General features: G+C 46.1%; 1 protein-coding gene across 4 annotated transcripts in view; it reads right to left on the bottom strand.

Moving 5' to 3' along the window:
- The window catches only part of PAPPA (pappalysin 1), a 359,398-nt gene that overhangs the window by 6,151 nt on the left and 337,627 nt on the right, over window positions 1–15,620 (bottom strand). For all 4 annotated transcript variants that reach the window (XR_014887326.1, XM_085239622.1, XM_085239623.1 and 1 more), the window contains 2 exons: window positions 13,651–13,722; window positions 9,835–9,933 (listed from right to left, as the gene is read on the bottom strand). Coding sequence is in view for 3 of the 4 variants with exons in the window: in XM_085239622.1 (XP_085095748.1) it covers window positions 9,835–9,933; window positions 13,651–13,722 (171 nt within the window). In the remaining variant the exon portion in view is untranslated. The remainder of the gene's footprint in view (window positions 1–9,834; window positions 9,934–13,650; window positions 13,723–15,620) is intronic.

The following is a 15,620-nucleotide window of genomic DNA, read 5'->3' as shown; positions in this document are numbered from 1 at the left end:
AACAAACCTCTGGAGTGATATCTTCAGAGATCAGCTAGAGTCTGCAACTGCATTATTTTCTATAGTGATTTTTTTCAGTGGCACACTGAGGCCATACGAGAGGCTGTGAAAAGGATAAAGAAGAGCCTGCTCAGCTCATGCAGTTGCTGGTCAGTTGCTGATCCTCCTTTAACTGCTCGGTCAGGCATGTGGACACAGCTGTCCAAGGAGAAATGTATTGGGGGCTTTTGGGTTAGTCACCAAAAAGCTGGAATGCATTACGCTGCCAGCCTCTTCTAAAGGTCTATCCTTCCTCCAAAGCCTGCAGACATGAAGTGATGGCAAAGCTACCAAACTCCCATTGCACATGACCAGCTCAAAGTCTCACTGAACATTATGCCCAACAGTTCCCAGCTCAGCATTTCCACCCACCTCCCGCCTGGGGATTTGGTGAACCCTGGTTCTGGGCCATAACCTCCCCTCTGTAAGGCACCATACTGCAGTAAGGCCCTATGGCTTGGGTCCTGTTTCCATGTCTAAGTGCTTTTGTGTGTTCAATTACGAGTGCTTTGGGTTTCAGTTCCTCCAGGCAGGAACTGAACCAACCACTACGTAGCAGTGAAAATACAACTGGGCAAATAGACTTCTCTAAATACCTGCTGAGCTCAAGGGGAAAAGATGCAGCTAACAGCCACTGAGAAACAGCAAAGGAACACAAGTGAGTCGCTGCTATGTGCAGACAAAATCTGACCGTGATCTCTGCAGAAGCGTGGGAAGGAGCTGTAAGAAGACTGCAGTGCCTGGCTAGCAGACATTGATTTTGGCATATTGCATCATCACATTTACATAAAGAAAAGGGGGTGCCAAAGGAACAGTGTCTTGCTTGTCCTGAAGTGAATTCCCAAGAATTTCTCCCACCTGCACAGACTGAGAATGACCTCATTCCCTTCCTTAACACTCCTTCCCAGACAGTGCCACAACCTGTTCAGTGTTCCCGATGTCTGCTGTCCGTGGCTTTGCTGCCACACGTTTGCTCTCTCTTTCACAAACGCATTTCTCCAGGCCATGAAGGTACGTCCTAGGTACGTTCCCTATGCATCAACAGCACATCTAGGAATGCATGAGACCAAGCGCATGAGCACACAGCTGTCATTTCCCAAAGACCTTCCATACGTGTCCCTGCACGTCCATCACAGCGTGCTTTTCTCCTGACATATGAGAACAGGATAGAGGGGTGTGGGTCTTTATTTCACAACTGGGGAGCCTACAGCAGGGATGTGCTGACACAGACATTAAATAGCCAACACTCACCACCACATCAGGCTTCAGAGAGCCTTCTCCTGTTGCTTTTGACTTCTATTCCCAGAAGACGTGACCTTCCTCACCAACCTATGGCCTCAGTGACTTACGAGCTGAAGAACCAAGCAGTGAATAACCTGAATCTACCCATGTGCCAGTGTGGAGGGTGCAAAGGAGAGAGAGTCCAAAAGCTTAAAAACAAATGGATTCAAGTAACCGGATACTAAAGAAGCTTTAGAAATTGCAGAAAACAATGGGAGCTTACGGGTCACTTGATCCAACAGAAGCCAGCCACAGTAGGACTGTTCCATATCACAGTGTTATGAATATTCTTCGATAGGAAAATGGAGAAGTCTGTAAACAATGGGGTTCGGGAGGGACTGTTTAACAACTGAATTAAAATACTGCAGAGAATAAAACGACACATGAAAGGAATTGACTTATTTTGTTCAGCAGAGAGGGAAACATTTTGGTTTAGATTATCTGCTGCATTTCAGGTTCGACCTTTCCTTACAAGACACAAAAATAAAAAAGGCTATTCAGAGCAAAATTTATGTCTTGGAATGAAAGCTTAGTTCACTTAGAAAATGCTCAAACAAAACATGCAGATATGTCTGGAGTTTTCCCTTACTTTTATTTTTTATCCTGAATCATTCAGTTCAGCCTGGATTTGGCAACGATTTTGACTTAAAAAATCCTTCCTGTTGTACAACAGAGCTACTGGTTGGAGGCAAGATCTGGGCTCCTGGTTCTTTCATTTGTCTTGATCAAACTTCTTCCTCTCCCTGGCCTAGATTCACGTTTGTCTGTAACAGCCTAACAAAGGCAACTCAGTGTCCCTGCATTCAGTGGAGAAAGAGGCTCATAGAGAAGATGGATACACATTTTGCACTGAACATAGGAAGGCCAAACACAGGCATTTCAGTAAAGTGGCTGAAATTAGCCATGATCATCTAATTGCTCTTTGTCTCTGTTTCTCTCCACGCATAAGCAGGACTGCACCATCTCTCACTGGCACAGACATCCCATAAATTCTAACATTTCACTTGGAGGAATAAGAGCCAAGAGTGAAAGCCCTGCATGACCGTACCTCCAAACTGCTGGCTCTCACTCCCCCAACTTTGTGGGCTGTGCTGAAATCGTGACCTGAGGAACCCAAATCAGCATGAGTTTGGTGTCGCGTTGGAGTTCTCCACCTCCTGCATCCCCTCTCCTCCCTACCTGAACAAAAGCTCCATGTAAGAGAATAGACTGTTATTCACTGCAGGAAATATCTGGGAAGGAGTCACTAGGGAAGTGTCTTCCCATGTGCTGTCCTCTGAAAACCCTCTGGTCTTCCCTCAGCGGTCACGGACAGAAGAGACAGAAGCTGTCCCTCTGGGGCACTGCCAAGGGCCCAAAAGCAGAGCTGCACAGCCCAGCAGCAGTCAAAGCAGTGGGGAGCCTGACTGCAAGAGGGTTTCTTACTGATCAGATTAGCCTCATTCACTTTATGACCTTTACAGATTTTGTATGCAGTTTAATTTTTACAGTGCTATTGTCCAGAGAGATGAATAGTTTTGTCTATGGCAGTGAGCTCCACGGATCAGTTTTCTATTATGTGAAAAGGCAAAGATTTTTATGGGTAGTGAGCACATCCACAGTCAAATTAGACAGGGCAAAATTTGCCAAACATTTAACAGTGATGTGGGATTTCCACTTTAAATATCATCTACAACAATTAAACATTTGATTTCCTCAAGGACCTGATTTCCAGAGGTATTTAGGGAATCAAACCCACACACAGCATCTACTGGGACTGTCAGAAGTGCCCAGCACAGAGAAACCATAAAACGCCTTAGAACAAGAACTGTCTTTTGTCTTGGGCTTGTTCTGTGACAGCCCTGTGGAGCACAGATCCATGAACAAAACTGCTGGATTTGCTACAAATAAAAAACACTGAGCATTTTTCTGAATGATGGCCTGTTTAGGTGTGGAGCCCAGATACACTGACTCCAAGATTAACTGCTGCCTTTCTTTTTTAATAGCCTGGGGAAAGCCCAACTCATGAACAACATGCATGATTTGCACAGAAATTTTGAGATATATCCATTGTAAAGCAGTATTAAAGAACTGAGTTCTCTTCCTTCCACCTGCCAAGTCCTGCCTTCCCCTGTCTCTCCCCACATAGGAAACCTGGCTAATATCTATGAATAGAGTGTGGAAGAAAAGCTGAAATTCAAGCTTAGGGCCTGGCTTATTACTGGATGAAGTACTGCAGGATGCTGTCTCCACAGGCTACCTAAAATAATCTGAGAAAGACAGAAGTGAAGAACACAGCTCTGCACACCTACACGCTCCCCCTACACATGCACACATCTCCTGGAGGTGATACTTGTGTCCTCTATGAAGGCATAGGAGCCCTAAGTATCCTCTCCCAGGCAAGGTGATGAGACTATGGCCAAAACTCACACTGCTTTTGGAAGCAGGGCTGCATTTGCCCTTGATGCCACATTCCAGACTATGGGAGCAAAGACAATCATGAAACATAGGGGTGCAGAAATGGGACCGAGGTCATGAAATGAGTCAAGAGTCATAAATCCTATCTAAAGAGGCTAGTAATATCCCAAGACAGATTCCTGCTGAGAAAGTCCAGTGTGGGAACACTGACAGAAGAAACAGCCAACAGGTACAAGGAGGAGTGGGAAACACTTCTGCAGAGGGTCACAGCTTACCCCTAGCACACATTCATATCATACTGACCCAGCTCCACCTCCCATCTAGGGTGGACAGCATTGGGTCTGGGCTGGAAGCAGGAGGAAGCAGGGGAGGAGGCATGGAAAGTGTTGGGAAATAACTTGTTGTTAGACTTCAGCTCTGAAGTGTTTGCAAAATCTCCCAGACGAGATGAATGGGAGCTATGAAGACCTCGCTGCACACAGAGCCTCTGCAGTGAACGCGGCATTGAGATAAGCGTGGCAGGTGGTGCTGAGTGCCATGGCCCTGAGACCCTCACAGCTTGAATGCGGGGGAGTATTTTGCTCCCTGTGAAAGCCCTTGCAGGACAAAAATGCATCTTGCAATGTTCTTCCCAGTGCTTTTTGTCATTTAGGTCACAAGGGCTGTTTGGAGATTATGGAGCAAAAAAAAAAAAAAAGAAAGAGCTCCCTTTTAACTCTGGGGGCTGGTATGCAGGTTCACACCTAGGCCACCTCTAGAGGGGGTCTGGGATGGGTGAAGATGAAGCTTGAATTTCTCTCATTTGCACCTCTTTAAACTGGGCTTTTCCCCATCAAAGCCAGCAAGCCCTATGTAATAAGACACAGCTCACCTAAACCCAAATGACCCTCATCAATGTCCACGGGGTCCCAACCAGACGCAGCCCCATCGGTGGACCCAGAATGGCCCAAAGCCAGCTGAGATGCTTGGGAAAGCTCTGGTGGCACAGGGTGCTGGGTGCCGAACGCCCACATCCTCACCAAGCTCCTGCACTCACGGGGCTGAGCTAAGCAAAGGAGCCCTCGTGCCAAACCACACGGAGCTCAGCTGCTCAGCCATCAGCTGTGCTTCCTACCCTTGTGCTACTGATTGTGCAAACATGAATGTAATTAGTCTAAATAATCACCGAAGATTTAATAGCAGCCAGACCACCCAGAGGCCAAATAGCTGGCGGTGGAGCAGAGAAGGTTTGTTCGCTGGTTTTTGTAACACTTGCTAATGAAGTGAGGTCGGATAGCAAAGCAAACACCCTCCACGAGCACTTCCCCTGGGAACGCTGTATGTTGTGGGAAGCCCCACGTCCCTTGAAGCCAAGAATGTTCTCTCAGGATAGGCAACATGTGCTACTACCATCCCTGCTTTTAATTTATCGCCGCCTGGAAAGCCTCCCCGAATGATTATGAAACCGGCTCTGAGCCCCAAAATAAGCTCCCATCCCAACCAACCATGACTGGAAGCGCTCCTCACATGGCAAGCAGTGAGCCACTCACACTGCGATCAAAAGCTCCTGGGGAAGTGAGTTCACCCAAAGGCCTGGGTGAAGCAGCATGCTCAAAGCACGCAGCAGCGCCGAGCCGCTTCCAGGGGCATGAAGCAACGCTCCTCATTGTGTCGGGCCTTCCTCCGTGCTCACCCGCCATTCATTGTATCTCGCCAGCTAATTACAGAGCTGACAAGCACACCCGGCTGGGGAGTTCCAAGCAGCACCGTGTCACAGCCATCGATTCTTCTGGATAAGCAAAATTTCCTCGGCTGGGGTGGTCACTTAGGCTGCTAATTGTGCACACTGCCTCAAAATCATGTTCTGCAAAAGGAACAAGACCTGTGACTCCCCAGGACAGGTCTCTGTAGCGGAGAGAGCAGAGAGATGGCACTTATTTTTCCAAAATCTCAAGAAATGACTATTTCTGTTTCCTCAGGGGTGGGAGGGGGCAGACCCCCCTTTCTAGGGAGACAGGGACCGTCTTGGGAAATCCCTCCTGGAGCCAGCAGCAGCCCTTCAGTTCAAAGCTCCTTTCTTTAGGCCTTGAATTCTTGGCCATAAACTCTCTGAAGAGGTTTTGATAAGTTGCATATCTCGTAGATAAGCAAAGCTTCGGACGAATCCCACGCGGTTCTCTATCTACTGCAAGTCCTCATTTGTTTTCCGCCAAGGCACTTGCTGGTTTTCCTCTCCAAGGTGTTGGACAGCAATGTCAAGAGGCTGAAGGGGCAGCATTTGAGATGGGAGTTTTTGCCAGGTTGATTCTCCTTTTTCTTTTCTCAGGGCTCTGGGGCAAAGGGGTTGAGGGAAAATCTGAGAGATAACCGAACAACATGGGTTTTTCTCACGGGGGCTGTAGTTCTACCCCTTATGTGATGAAAAGGAAAGGCAGAGAGGAAAGACAGATGAGTTTGCCCTTTCAAACGGCTTAGGTTGGGGTAAATTTAGAGCAGCAAAATTCCCCACGCTTAAATTTGCAGAGATCAGACTGCAGGGATTTCAATGTGAAAATCTGCTATTTGAGACTGGAACAAAGTACGCAAGCAGCCTGAAGAAAAACGTTTCTGATTTCTGTGAGGCCTTTCTAGACAGCCCTGCACTGGGAAAATTTGTAGAAGGGAAGGGAAAGAGAAGTGAAGGGGAGCAGTGACTGGAGAGAAGATTTCCTGAAACTAATCGGAAAGAAAGAGCCATCAGCTCTCCCTGGCACGTCTCACGCCCCAGGAGCTCCATGCAGCCGCCGCCAGCCCAGGGGCAGACAGCTATGCCCAGGTTATTTATTTTCCCCACTTTAAGCGCTGTCAAATATTTAATGCTTTAAAAAATAATATCTTCTTTTATCTGCGGCAGGACACAAAGCGAGAAGCAGCTTCCTGGAGCAGCCAGGCGGAAGGGAGCTGGCAACCTGCGCTGGGTCAGGAGGAGAGGAAGATGAAAAGGAGACGGGCTTTTGTTTTGTCCTTCACGGAAGACTTTATCCCCTCTAGATACACAACAGAAGCCTCCTCTCTCTTGGAAGTTGGCTGGCAATGGCCTTCCTGTCTCTCCAAGCTGCTCCCGGGTCATGCACAGGGCAAGCTGTGCAGCCACATCCACTGCCAGTGCCTCCCTGCTGCTCCCTGTGCCCTGCAGATGGCTGTCCCTGCTGCCATGGGTGCCACTGCACAGCCTCGGCTTCCCTCCCTCTGCATGGGCATGCTGATCAATTAGCACAGAACAAATAATTAAGCTGATGATGAATGTCTCTTTTTCCTGCTTGCTGATGGCCATTGCCTCAAATTCATGCCTAGAATATGACTGAATTTATTTGTTGCCATTTGCAGCATTCAAAAGAAGCCTTTAATGATTTCTTTTAAGCTCCCTGAACTGATTGTGAGTAGCACAGGGCAAATACTCATTATTTCCTATCTAAGCAGCAGCACTGATTAGTCGGTGGTTGGCCAGATAAGCCACACCACCCTGCTCCCCTCTCTCTGCTGAAATGCACAAGGTCGTTTGCTGCTAATGCTCAAATGCAGAGCAAAAACGTGCCCTAACGGAATGGCACATGGAAGCCTCCTGCCTTTTTTCAGGCTAATAAAACAGGAGTGTGCAGAATCAGACATTAACCAAGAGGACTGTGGATCAAAGTGAATGTGGGTTGAACCTTTGTGTTTTCAGGCAACCCAGTTCACAGCACTGTGTGCAGCTGAAAGTGTGTTTGGGAGGGGAGTGGGAATGCAGTGAAACTTAAGTCTTGACAGTTTGCGGACATTAAAGATCTGAAGTCAGCTCTTACTTGCCTGTTAGCTCCTGAATCTTCACATGATGCAATGCTAATCTTCAGCCCTTTCCTAAAATAACGTGCGGAGTTGCTATGTTCTGTTAAATGTGAACCATGTGTCACCTCAGCAATGGCTGCGACGGCAAAAAGATGATAAATCTAAAGCTTGTAAAATGTCCTATGACATTTTGGGAGAAAAACAGGTGTTGCATAAATGTTAGACATTTATGGGTAAACTAGCAGGGGCTTTGAAAGACTGACACATCTGCCACATAGTCTGTAACCCTGAAAGAAAAGGAGCAAGGCAGGCGCTTGCATGTGTCTCGCTCTTTCTACAACTGTATGAAAATACATCCTCATCTGGTATTGGAATTAGCAGAGCTGGACTCACCCCTCCCTGTGTCTCCTCCAGGTTTTTGGCTTTTACACCCAATGTGTATTTTAAAACTGTGCCTGTTTAAGTAGGTGGCAAATTGTGCTGGAAGAATTTGGTATGCGGGGTATTTTTATTCAGCTCCCTTTTCTCACACCTTTCATTGTTTTTCCCCTTGGAATATCTCCTGTAACGCTCTACTCATAAAGTTCTTCAAAGGCAGGGCTGTGTTTGAACAGTCTTGCCCAAAATCTGCTCTCCAGTCAAAGCTCTCAGACAGGAAAATAACTCATAGGGCCGCGCCGCCGCTGCAGCAGGTGTCCCAGCCTACCTTGCAGGGCTGTTATCCCCTCTTCACTCGATAAATGTAATAAACTGGGACTTGGTTTTGACCTGCCAAGGTCCAAGGAGAAGGCAGATTTCTCACTTCCCAGTGCTCTGTTCATCGGTGGGTTTAGGGAGAGAGGCAAGGCTCGGGGAAGCAATAAATTCTGCTCCCAAACCTTACTCCTAACCCTCCCCTCAGTTCAGCCCCACACTCTCCATGCCCCAGTCCTGTCTCTGCCCTTCCAGGATGTTGTGCCCTTCGTTCCTGTCCCAGTGGGGCTGGTTTGGGTCAGTCCTCTCCTGACCACATCCCTGCTGGTCCTATGGTGCCTCTTGGGGTTAGGAAAACTACCTCCTCCCCTAGCTCCCATACAGCGAGGAAAATACCCCTTCTGTGTGACAAAACACATCCCTCAGCATTCCCAGGTTGGCCAGAGGCAGTCACAGCACTGCACTGCCATGAAGTTTTTGACTGAGCCAAGGAAAAGAAACCTCCAGCGACAGCTGCCTTAGAAAGGACTGCTCTCTACAAAGACAACTTCAGTCCCTCAGCTGCTGTATGTAGAGAAGCTTTTTCCTCAGCCTGGTAAATTGCATCATCTCATACACTAAACCCACGCTTCCCCTCTCTACTCTCAAGCTTTCAAATTTATTAATGTACATCAGATACTTAACATAGCTGGATTTTCTTCAGTCTGATCTACACTCAAATCCTCAAGACAAGGTAAAAATTTTACATGCCAGAGGCTATGATTTTCTTTCCTTTCTTTGGGAAAAAAAAGTTCAAAATCTATCATGGTTAGAAATATATGAAATGCTGTAGTGCTTCAAACAACAAGCTTCATCACTCTGCTGTCTCTGCAACACTGGCCAGAAATGAGTATTAAAAAAAGCATAAAAATATGGGGATGTATAGAGGGATCCTTCCCTTGCTCAAGCAGTCCATGATTTAGATATTCCTGTGCCAGAAACTGCATCCAGATCACTGTGATTAATAGCCACTGATGGGCTAAACGTCCATGAATGTGCCTATTCTTGTTCTGAATTCAAATATATTTTGGTGCTAATAATGCTCTATGGGAATGCATCCCATCATTCAAATATACACTGTGTGAATGGGTCAAAGTTCAGACCTACTGATGCATTTGTTTTGCTCTCTGTTCTTCTCTTAATGAATCCTAACTTTCAGTTTCCCTTTTGAGCACTGAGGGCAGATATCAGGACAGGCAAATACACTCTTCTCAGAGTGCTTGATGGAAGATCTCCTGAGCACCAAATGCAAAATGGATGACCAACTGCTTTTCTGATGAACATGCCCCAGCATTCTGGAGGGAGACAGCCTTTGCCTACAGAGCAGTAAGGGTTCACTTACAACAGGAATGAATGATGGCCTGAAAGTGGACATGTCTTGTGCAGGTATAAGGCAGGTTGTGATGAGAAATGCACATGCCTATCAAGAAAGAACTGCAAAATGAACCAAGAAGAACCGAGCATCCACAGTGAGCTGATGCATAGACTCAAGGTGTTTCTGAGGACCTTGGATCACCTCTTCTAGTCAAAATAAAATCTCCCTGGACACAAAACAACTCTCCCTGAGGAATTCCCAAAGAAAACAGGAAGGGACATCCCTACCTTTTTGGTCTTGACTGTTGAGGCACAGCAGTCCCCACCATCATAGTTGCAGAAGGCTCGGTTGTTGATGGAGTCACAGTAGTTGTCTCCCATGAAAGGCTGGAAAATAAAAGAGCAGAGACTAAGGACACGGACACGGATTAACAGTAACAGTTATCAGAAGGAGAAGATGAAATCTTGAAAGAGCCATGTAGTTTATAACATTACCAACTGCCCTGAAAAGGAAGAGATAATTATTCCCCTCTCTCTTCAAAGCAGACAGAAAAGGGAAGGACACTAGAGCCCGTGTTGGCTTTTCACATCCCACATAAGATGATGCTTCAGGAATATTAATTTGACTAGGCCCAGAGACAGCATCAAGGCATCTAAAATTGTGTCACCTTTTCACAATTTTAAGCTAACCTTCTGAAACTATGTGGGATAAGAAGAAGGTTATGCATAGCAACAAAACTGGCATGCTTTTAATAGTTGTACTTTCAACCACAGCTCTCCTAACTATGCAACAAGTGTCAGCAAGGAGGGTATAAAGCATATCTCAAGAGAAGTGGAAGTGGTCTGAGCTAAGTACGGGGTCCACACACACTCATTCCCCTGTTAGCACTTACTGCGCCTGATCTTGGCCATGACACCTAATCTTCCTCCACTCCACTGCTCAGAGCTGGGATAATGGAAATTATTCAGAGGGACGCTGAGAAGAGCTATTAAGCAAAATTCATAAATCACCTTGAAAAAGAAAATGTGGTCTATGCGCTGCACAGGACCTGCATAATAATCACAATTCTGAAGAAAAGGCTTGAGGTCTGGATCTTCTTTACACCTCAGAGACTTATTGGTCATTAAGTACAAGAGCCTTTCTTGGAAATCCAAACTGTGCCTGATGCTAAGAAGTGACTGTGCCAGGTACAAGGAACCCAGGCAGCTCTGAAAGCTCAGACAAAGGGATGCTAAGCACAGAGCACAGTCATACCTCCATAGTACTTCTTACACTCACAGGCTCATGGGGCCATTCCCATTTTATCTGCTCTTTGGAAAATTCATTTGCTCTGCACTGAGAAAAATACACCAGGGAGTCTCCTACAAGAAGTCATCTCTGCAGAGCGGGTGGAGAGGATTTCACAGCAGCTGCAGTACCCACATTTTCCTGATGATAAAGACCTACGGAAGCAGCAGTGAGAGCTTACCTGAAAGGCCATGGCCATGGCTATCCATATTGAGACAGACTCCGTGGACTGGTGAAGATGTAAGCTTTTACTGCTGCTGTTTTGCAAGTTTACATATTTCTATCAGGGTATAGGAATTCCAGGCCATAATGGCAATACTGGGTGAGAGCAGGACTCCCATGAAGTGACTAATTGAGCATCACTACTTTAGTTACAAGCAAATACTGCAAATGCCAACAAGGAAAGCAGAATTACAGAGTGAGATTCCAACCCCTTCAGACTGGCTGAACTCCACTGACTTCCACACAGATTGGTTCACTTATACAGACAAAGGCCTTGACTTGAAAAAGCCCTTCCAATTTCATTAATTTAATATGCTACATGGAAAAGATTTATAAATCGATGGAAAGAGATTTTTATGCCAATCTGGTCATATTAAAAACAATGAATTTTGTTCAGCCTCCTAAGACATCTTGATAGGCTTCTCTGTGCTTCCCTTATATTGCCTGGCTGTGCCTGCTCGTTAAGAAAGGCTTTGCTTTAATTTCCTATGCCTATGTCTGCACCTATGAACACTGAAAAATTACTAACAAGAACTTGTAGAAGAATTTGCTTTTTACTTGCACTGGAACAGCAAGCAAGATCATTCTATGGAGGAAAACAATGGGACAAACAACATCTATTCTGATTTGGTACCCAAATCCTCATTTGGGAAGCCTTGGAGGACTGGCTGCTGAAGACTGTAGAGGTCTCCCTGCATATCTTAGCGGTCCCACATTTTTGGAGGAACTTTGTTTTCTCCACTGACTATACAGGTAGGGGGTGGGGAGACTAGTTTTCAGCAAAACATCTAAGTTAGCTGCCTCCAGGTATGTGGCTGACTCATAAACCTCTATTCCAGCCACTAGGGAGCGACAAAAAATCACATTGCAGCAGTCTGGGTTACCGCTCTGAGTGCCAAGAGTGAAATAATGCCCTGCTTACAGCCTTCTATTCAGGGAATCCTCCCTAATGCTAAGGATATTAATACATTAGGGATTGTATCAGCCTAATGGCCCAGTATTATTGACCTACTGGCTTATTATTTCCTGTTTCCATAGTCATGAAGAAAGGTTTGGTGAAGACAACATTTCTTCTGAAATCCTACTGCCAGAGAACAAGCTCTGACCCATTCTTGGATCCTGGAAGCATCATGCTCTAAAAATGATGCTAGAGGCCATTATCAATTGTCTGGGCAAAGCCTCCCATGATGACAGATTGCGATGCAGTGACACTGCTGAATGAATGATGAAAAGAAGGAAGTTTCTATTGATGTAGAGGGATCTGGCAATTAACAAGGATGGAAGGAAAGAAAACGTGGAGAAAAAGCATGTCAGTAATAATGGCTGCTGGTAAATTATTACATCACTGCGAAGTTTGCGTCAGTAACAACTATCCTTAAACAGCAGGAGAATGGATACCCAATGGTGCATCAGCACCTGAATGGCATTTCTTAATGGCCACTGGATGTTATTTTAGCTCTCTTTGGAGAATAGGGGCATATAGCCAGCCTGCATGAATGTAATGCGTGAGATGGCTTATGACATTCAAAGCACTGACAGCAGAATGCTTTTCATTTAGGGAACAACTAGACAGAAAGTATTACATTGTTGGAGAGTTATTACCCTCTTGGGCTCAACATTTGTATGCGAAGGAAACCTGTCTTTCACTTCAAGAGAAATCGTGCTGCACAGCAGTGTGGCCTTGTGTTTTGTGTCAGATTTAGCAGCTCTGTGCCATGGTCTACCACTGCGGGCAAATAACTTCAGTGCGCTTGTAAAATTGGGTTACTGAGTGCCAAGAGTGCAGATGGTGCTGCAGAAAGTCGGGAGATCTGGGTTGGAGAGACAGCTCTTCCAGAGCATGTCCACGCGGCCAAAGCTTCTGCCTGTGAGTTATTCCATTTCCAAAATGGGCATGAAGCTGCCCGGCCTCACAGAGATGCCACAGGGCTTGACTTCTTCATGTCAGTCCTGGTGAGACACTCAAGTGCTGGCATGATGGAAACTGTATGACCAGAGAGACGTGATCCAGCGCCGCTTATGCACTGGCAATATTTTAAGAGTTCTCAGACTTCACAAAGATTGCTGCCAACAGAAACATCACTCTTCAAAATAATTGCTTATTGCAAATAAGACAGAAGACAGCGAGCATGATTTGCTCACTGCTCAGCTGAGCTGTCCAGCAAATGGCATCATTCCTTCCTCTGGCTTTCTTAATCTCCACATCACAGTTCAAAGTCTAGCTGGCCTCAGAAAGAACTGGTCCTCTAGATGTCAGAAACAAGTAAAATCACTGAAGCTTTTTGCAGTCTTCCAGAAAGTCCCACATCCTGGGAAATTCCAAAGGTCAGCCAATTATATTGAGCCGTTTGATCATTTTGCTCGTGCAAGAGTCACCCAACCATCTGTTCTAGAAAAACCACTAGTTTCACCACTAAGTGTTAGAACTGGTGCAGGAGATCTCTGTTGACAGGACAGGACATTGACAGGACAGCCAGAGCAAAAGCCTGTTTGCCCCAGTGGAAAAACATTTCCAGCCCATATGGCTGCAGTGACTGTTACGATAACATGTAGGGGAGTAAGCATGGCCCATCTGAGCGAATGCAAATGCTCACCTCACAGCCTTTGACACAATGAATCAGGGAAGGGTGAGGGTACCACTTGAGACCCGCTGTGCAGACAACGCTCTGGAGGGGAGAAGAAAAAAAAAAACAAAACATCAAGTTAAGACAAGGAAATCAGTGTACGGAAAGTCAGTGTGCTGGCTCCTATGGCCCTACTGTACTTAAGCAATGAAGTTTAGTTCCTAACACCTCTTGTGTTCTCAGGACCTGGCTCTCCTCCAGGTATTTACAAGAAGTGTTGGACTTGACACTTGCAATAACAGAACATTTGAGAGTAAAATAATATTTAACATTTTCCCTAAACTGTCATGTCCAATATTTCACTCAAGGTGGGGGAACGTGGCAGAAAAAGGCAAAGGAAGGGGTCCACTGTCCAGCTCCTGGGAAGTGGGGAGGCATTTTAGGAATTTATTTAAGGATTTCTTTGGTGCTGCAAAGCGTTGCTCTGTTCTGCTACCTGTCATATCTATGCTTCCTGAAGATGCAAACAGCTAAAGGTGGACTTTCAGAAACATTTTTGCACCATCCTTTAGATCTTAAATAGAAGCACCTCCCACCACACACCTTCAAAATAATCCCCAAAAAGGACAGCATCATCTGTTACACTGTATAAGCTTTATAATAATTTTGGTACTACATTTATAGGTTTTCTGTAAGAAAAAAGTTGAAGTGCTTAGTTTTTGAGAAAAATGAGACACCAGCCTACTCAAAGACACAACATGGACACTCATTGTTTGCCTGTAGATATGGAAACCTAGATTTTAAAGAATAAGAGGCTTGGCCAGTCAGTGGCGGTGGCAGTTCACTACCATGGAGGTCTGGGTGATGGGACAACCATCCCTACACCACAACATTCACCAGGACGAGGATCATTTTGGGTTACCTTCCACGGATGAAACAATGGCCAACATGAGTACGTGGGTACTCATCAAAGGACAGGGGCTGGGATTGGACAGAGGCATGGGGAAGGAAGGGATTAACATTTGGGAAGACCTGACGTACAAGCCATCCCTCCCCCTGTTTATCCAAGGCCTAATTTAATCCATCTGCAGGGGAACCTCAGCATGTTTTTACAGTTTCTGTCATTTGAGGCTTACCTGGCGTGCGCTAGAAAAAGGACTTTTATACTATCTGACTGGGGCTGTTTATCTTTCCGATGCTCTCGGATTTTCCACTATTAGTCAAGCCCGGCTTGCCCCACCTGCCTCACAACAGGGCCCGTCTGTATGAGCGGGGCAAGGCGGGGAGGCTGCAAGGTGCGGGGGCCCTGTGGTGTCAGACGCTCCCCAAATGCGCTCCTGACAGCAGCTGGAGATTTCCAGCCTGTTGCCTGCCACAAATGGCCAGAGTTTGGGATTTTTTTTTTTTTTTTTCTCCTCCCCACTCTGCTGTTTATTGCACTTCAGAGGGAAAAGAAAGGAAACTTTTCCAGGTTTCAAAATAAACAAGACCAGTCAACAGGTTGGGAGGGGGAAGCACTTCAAGAGCCTTTGAAACAAAAACTGAAAAAGAAAAACTCAGCCATATGCCTCCTGTATCTGAGGCCAGCCAATGAGAAAATGTGCACTTCCATTCGGCACCTCACATTCCTGGTAAGAAGCATCAACATCTACACAACCCCTTGATGTGTGTGAGCATGTGGAGCTATCAAAAGGAGCCAAACAGCCCTGAAACAGGCTCTTAAGAAAGGAGGTTTCCAAGCGAGACCAATCCCTTGCAGAAGATGCACTATTTTCCAGGCCTTCCCAGTTTTAAAAATCCAGCAGCTACTGAATTTTTTCATTCCCCTTAGAGGAAGAGGTGGAAGGTGAAGTCTCCTCAAGCACAGATCTCTGCTCTCGCTCAAGGCTGCCTCGAATCCCAGTGGCTAGAACAACTTTTGGCTGGCTAACCTCCAGGAAAGGGTGTGCAGCCCCAGGCTGTAGCGCAGGAGAGCCAGCTGACCCTGTGTGACATCCATC

This window comes from Meleagris gallopavo, chromosome 19, assembly GCF_905368555.1.
Source record: "Meleagris gallopavo chromosome 19, MGAL_WU_HG_1.1, whole genome shotgun sequence".
NCBI classification, from domain to species: Eukaryota; Metazoa; Chordata; class Aves; order Galliformes; family Phasianidae; genus Meleagris; species Meleagris gallopavo.
Note: the sequence above shows the minus strand (reverse complement) of the source record. Positions and strands in the feature narration are given on the sequence as shown.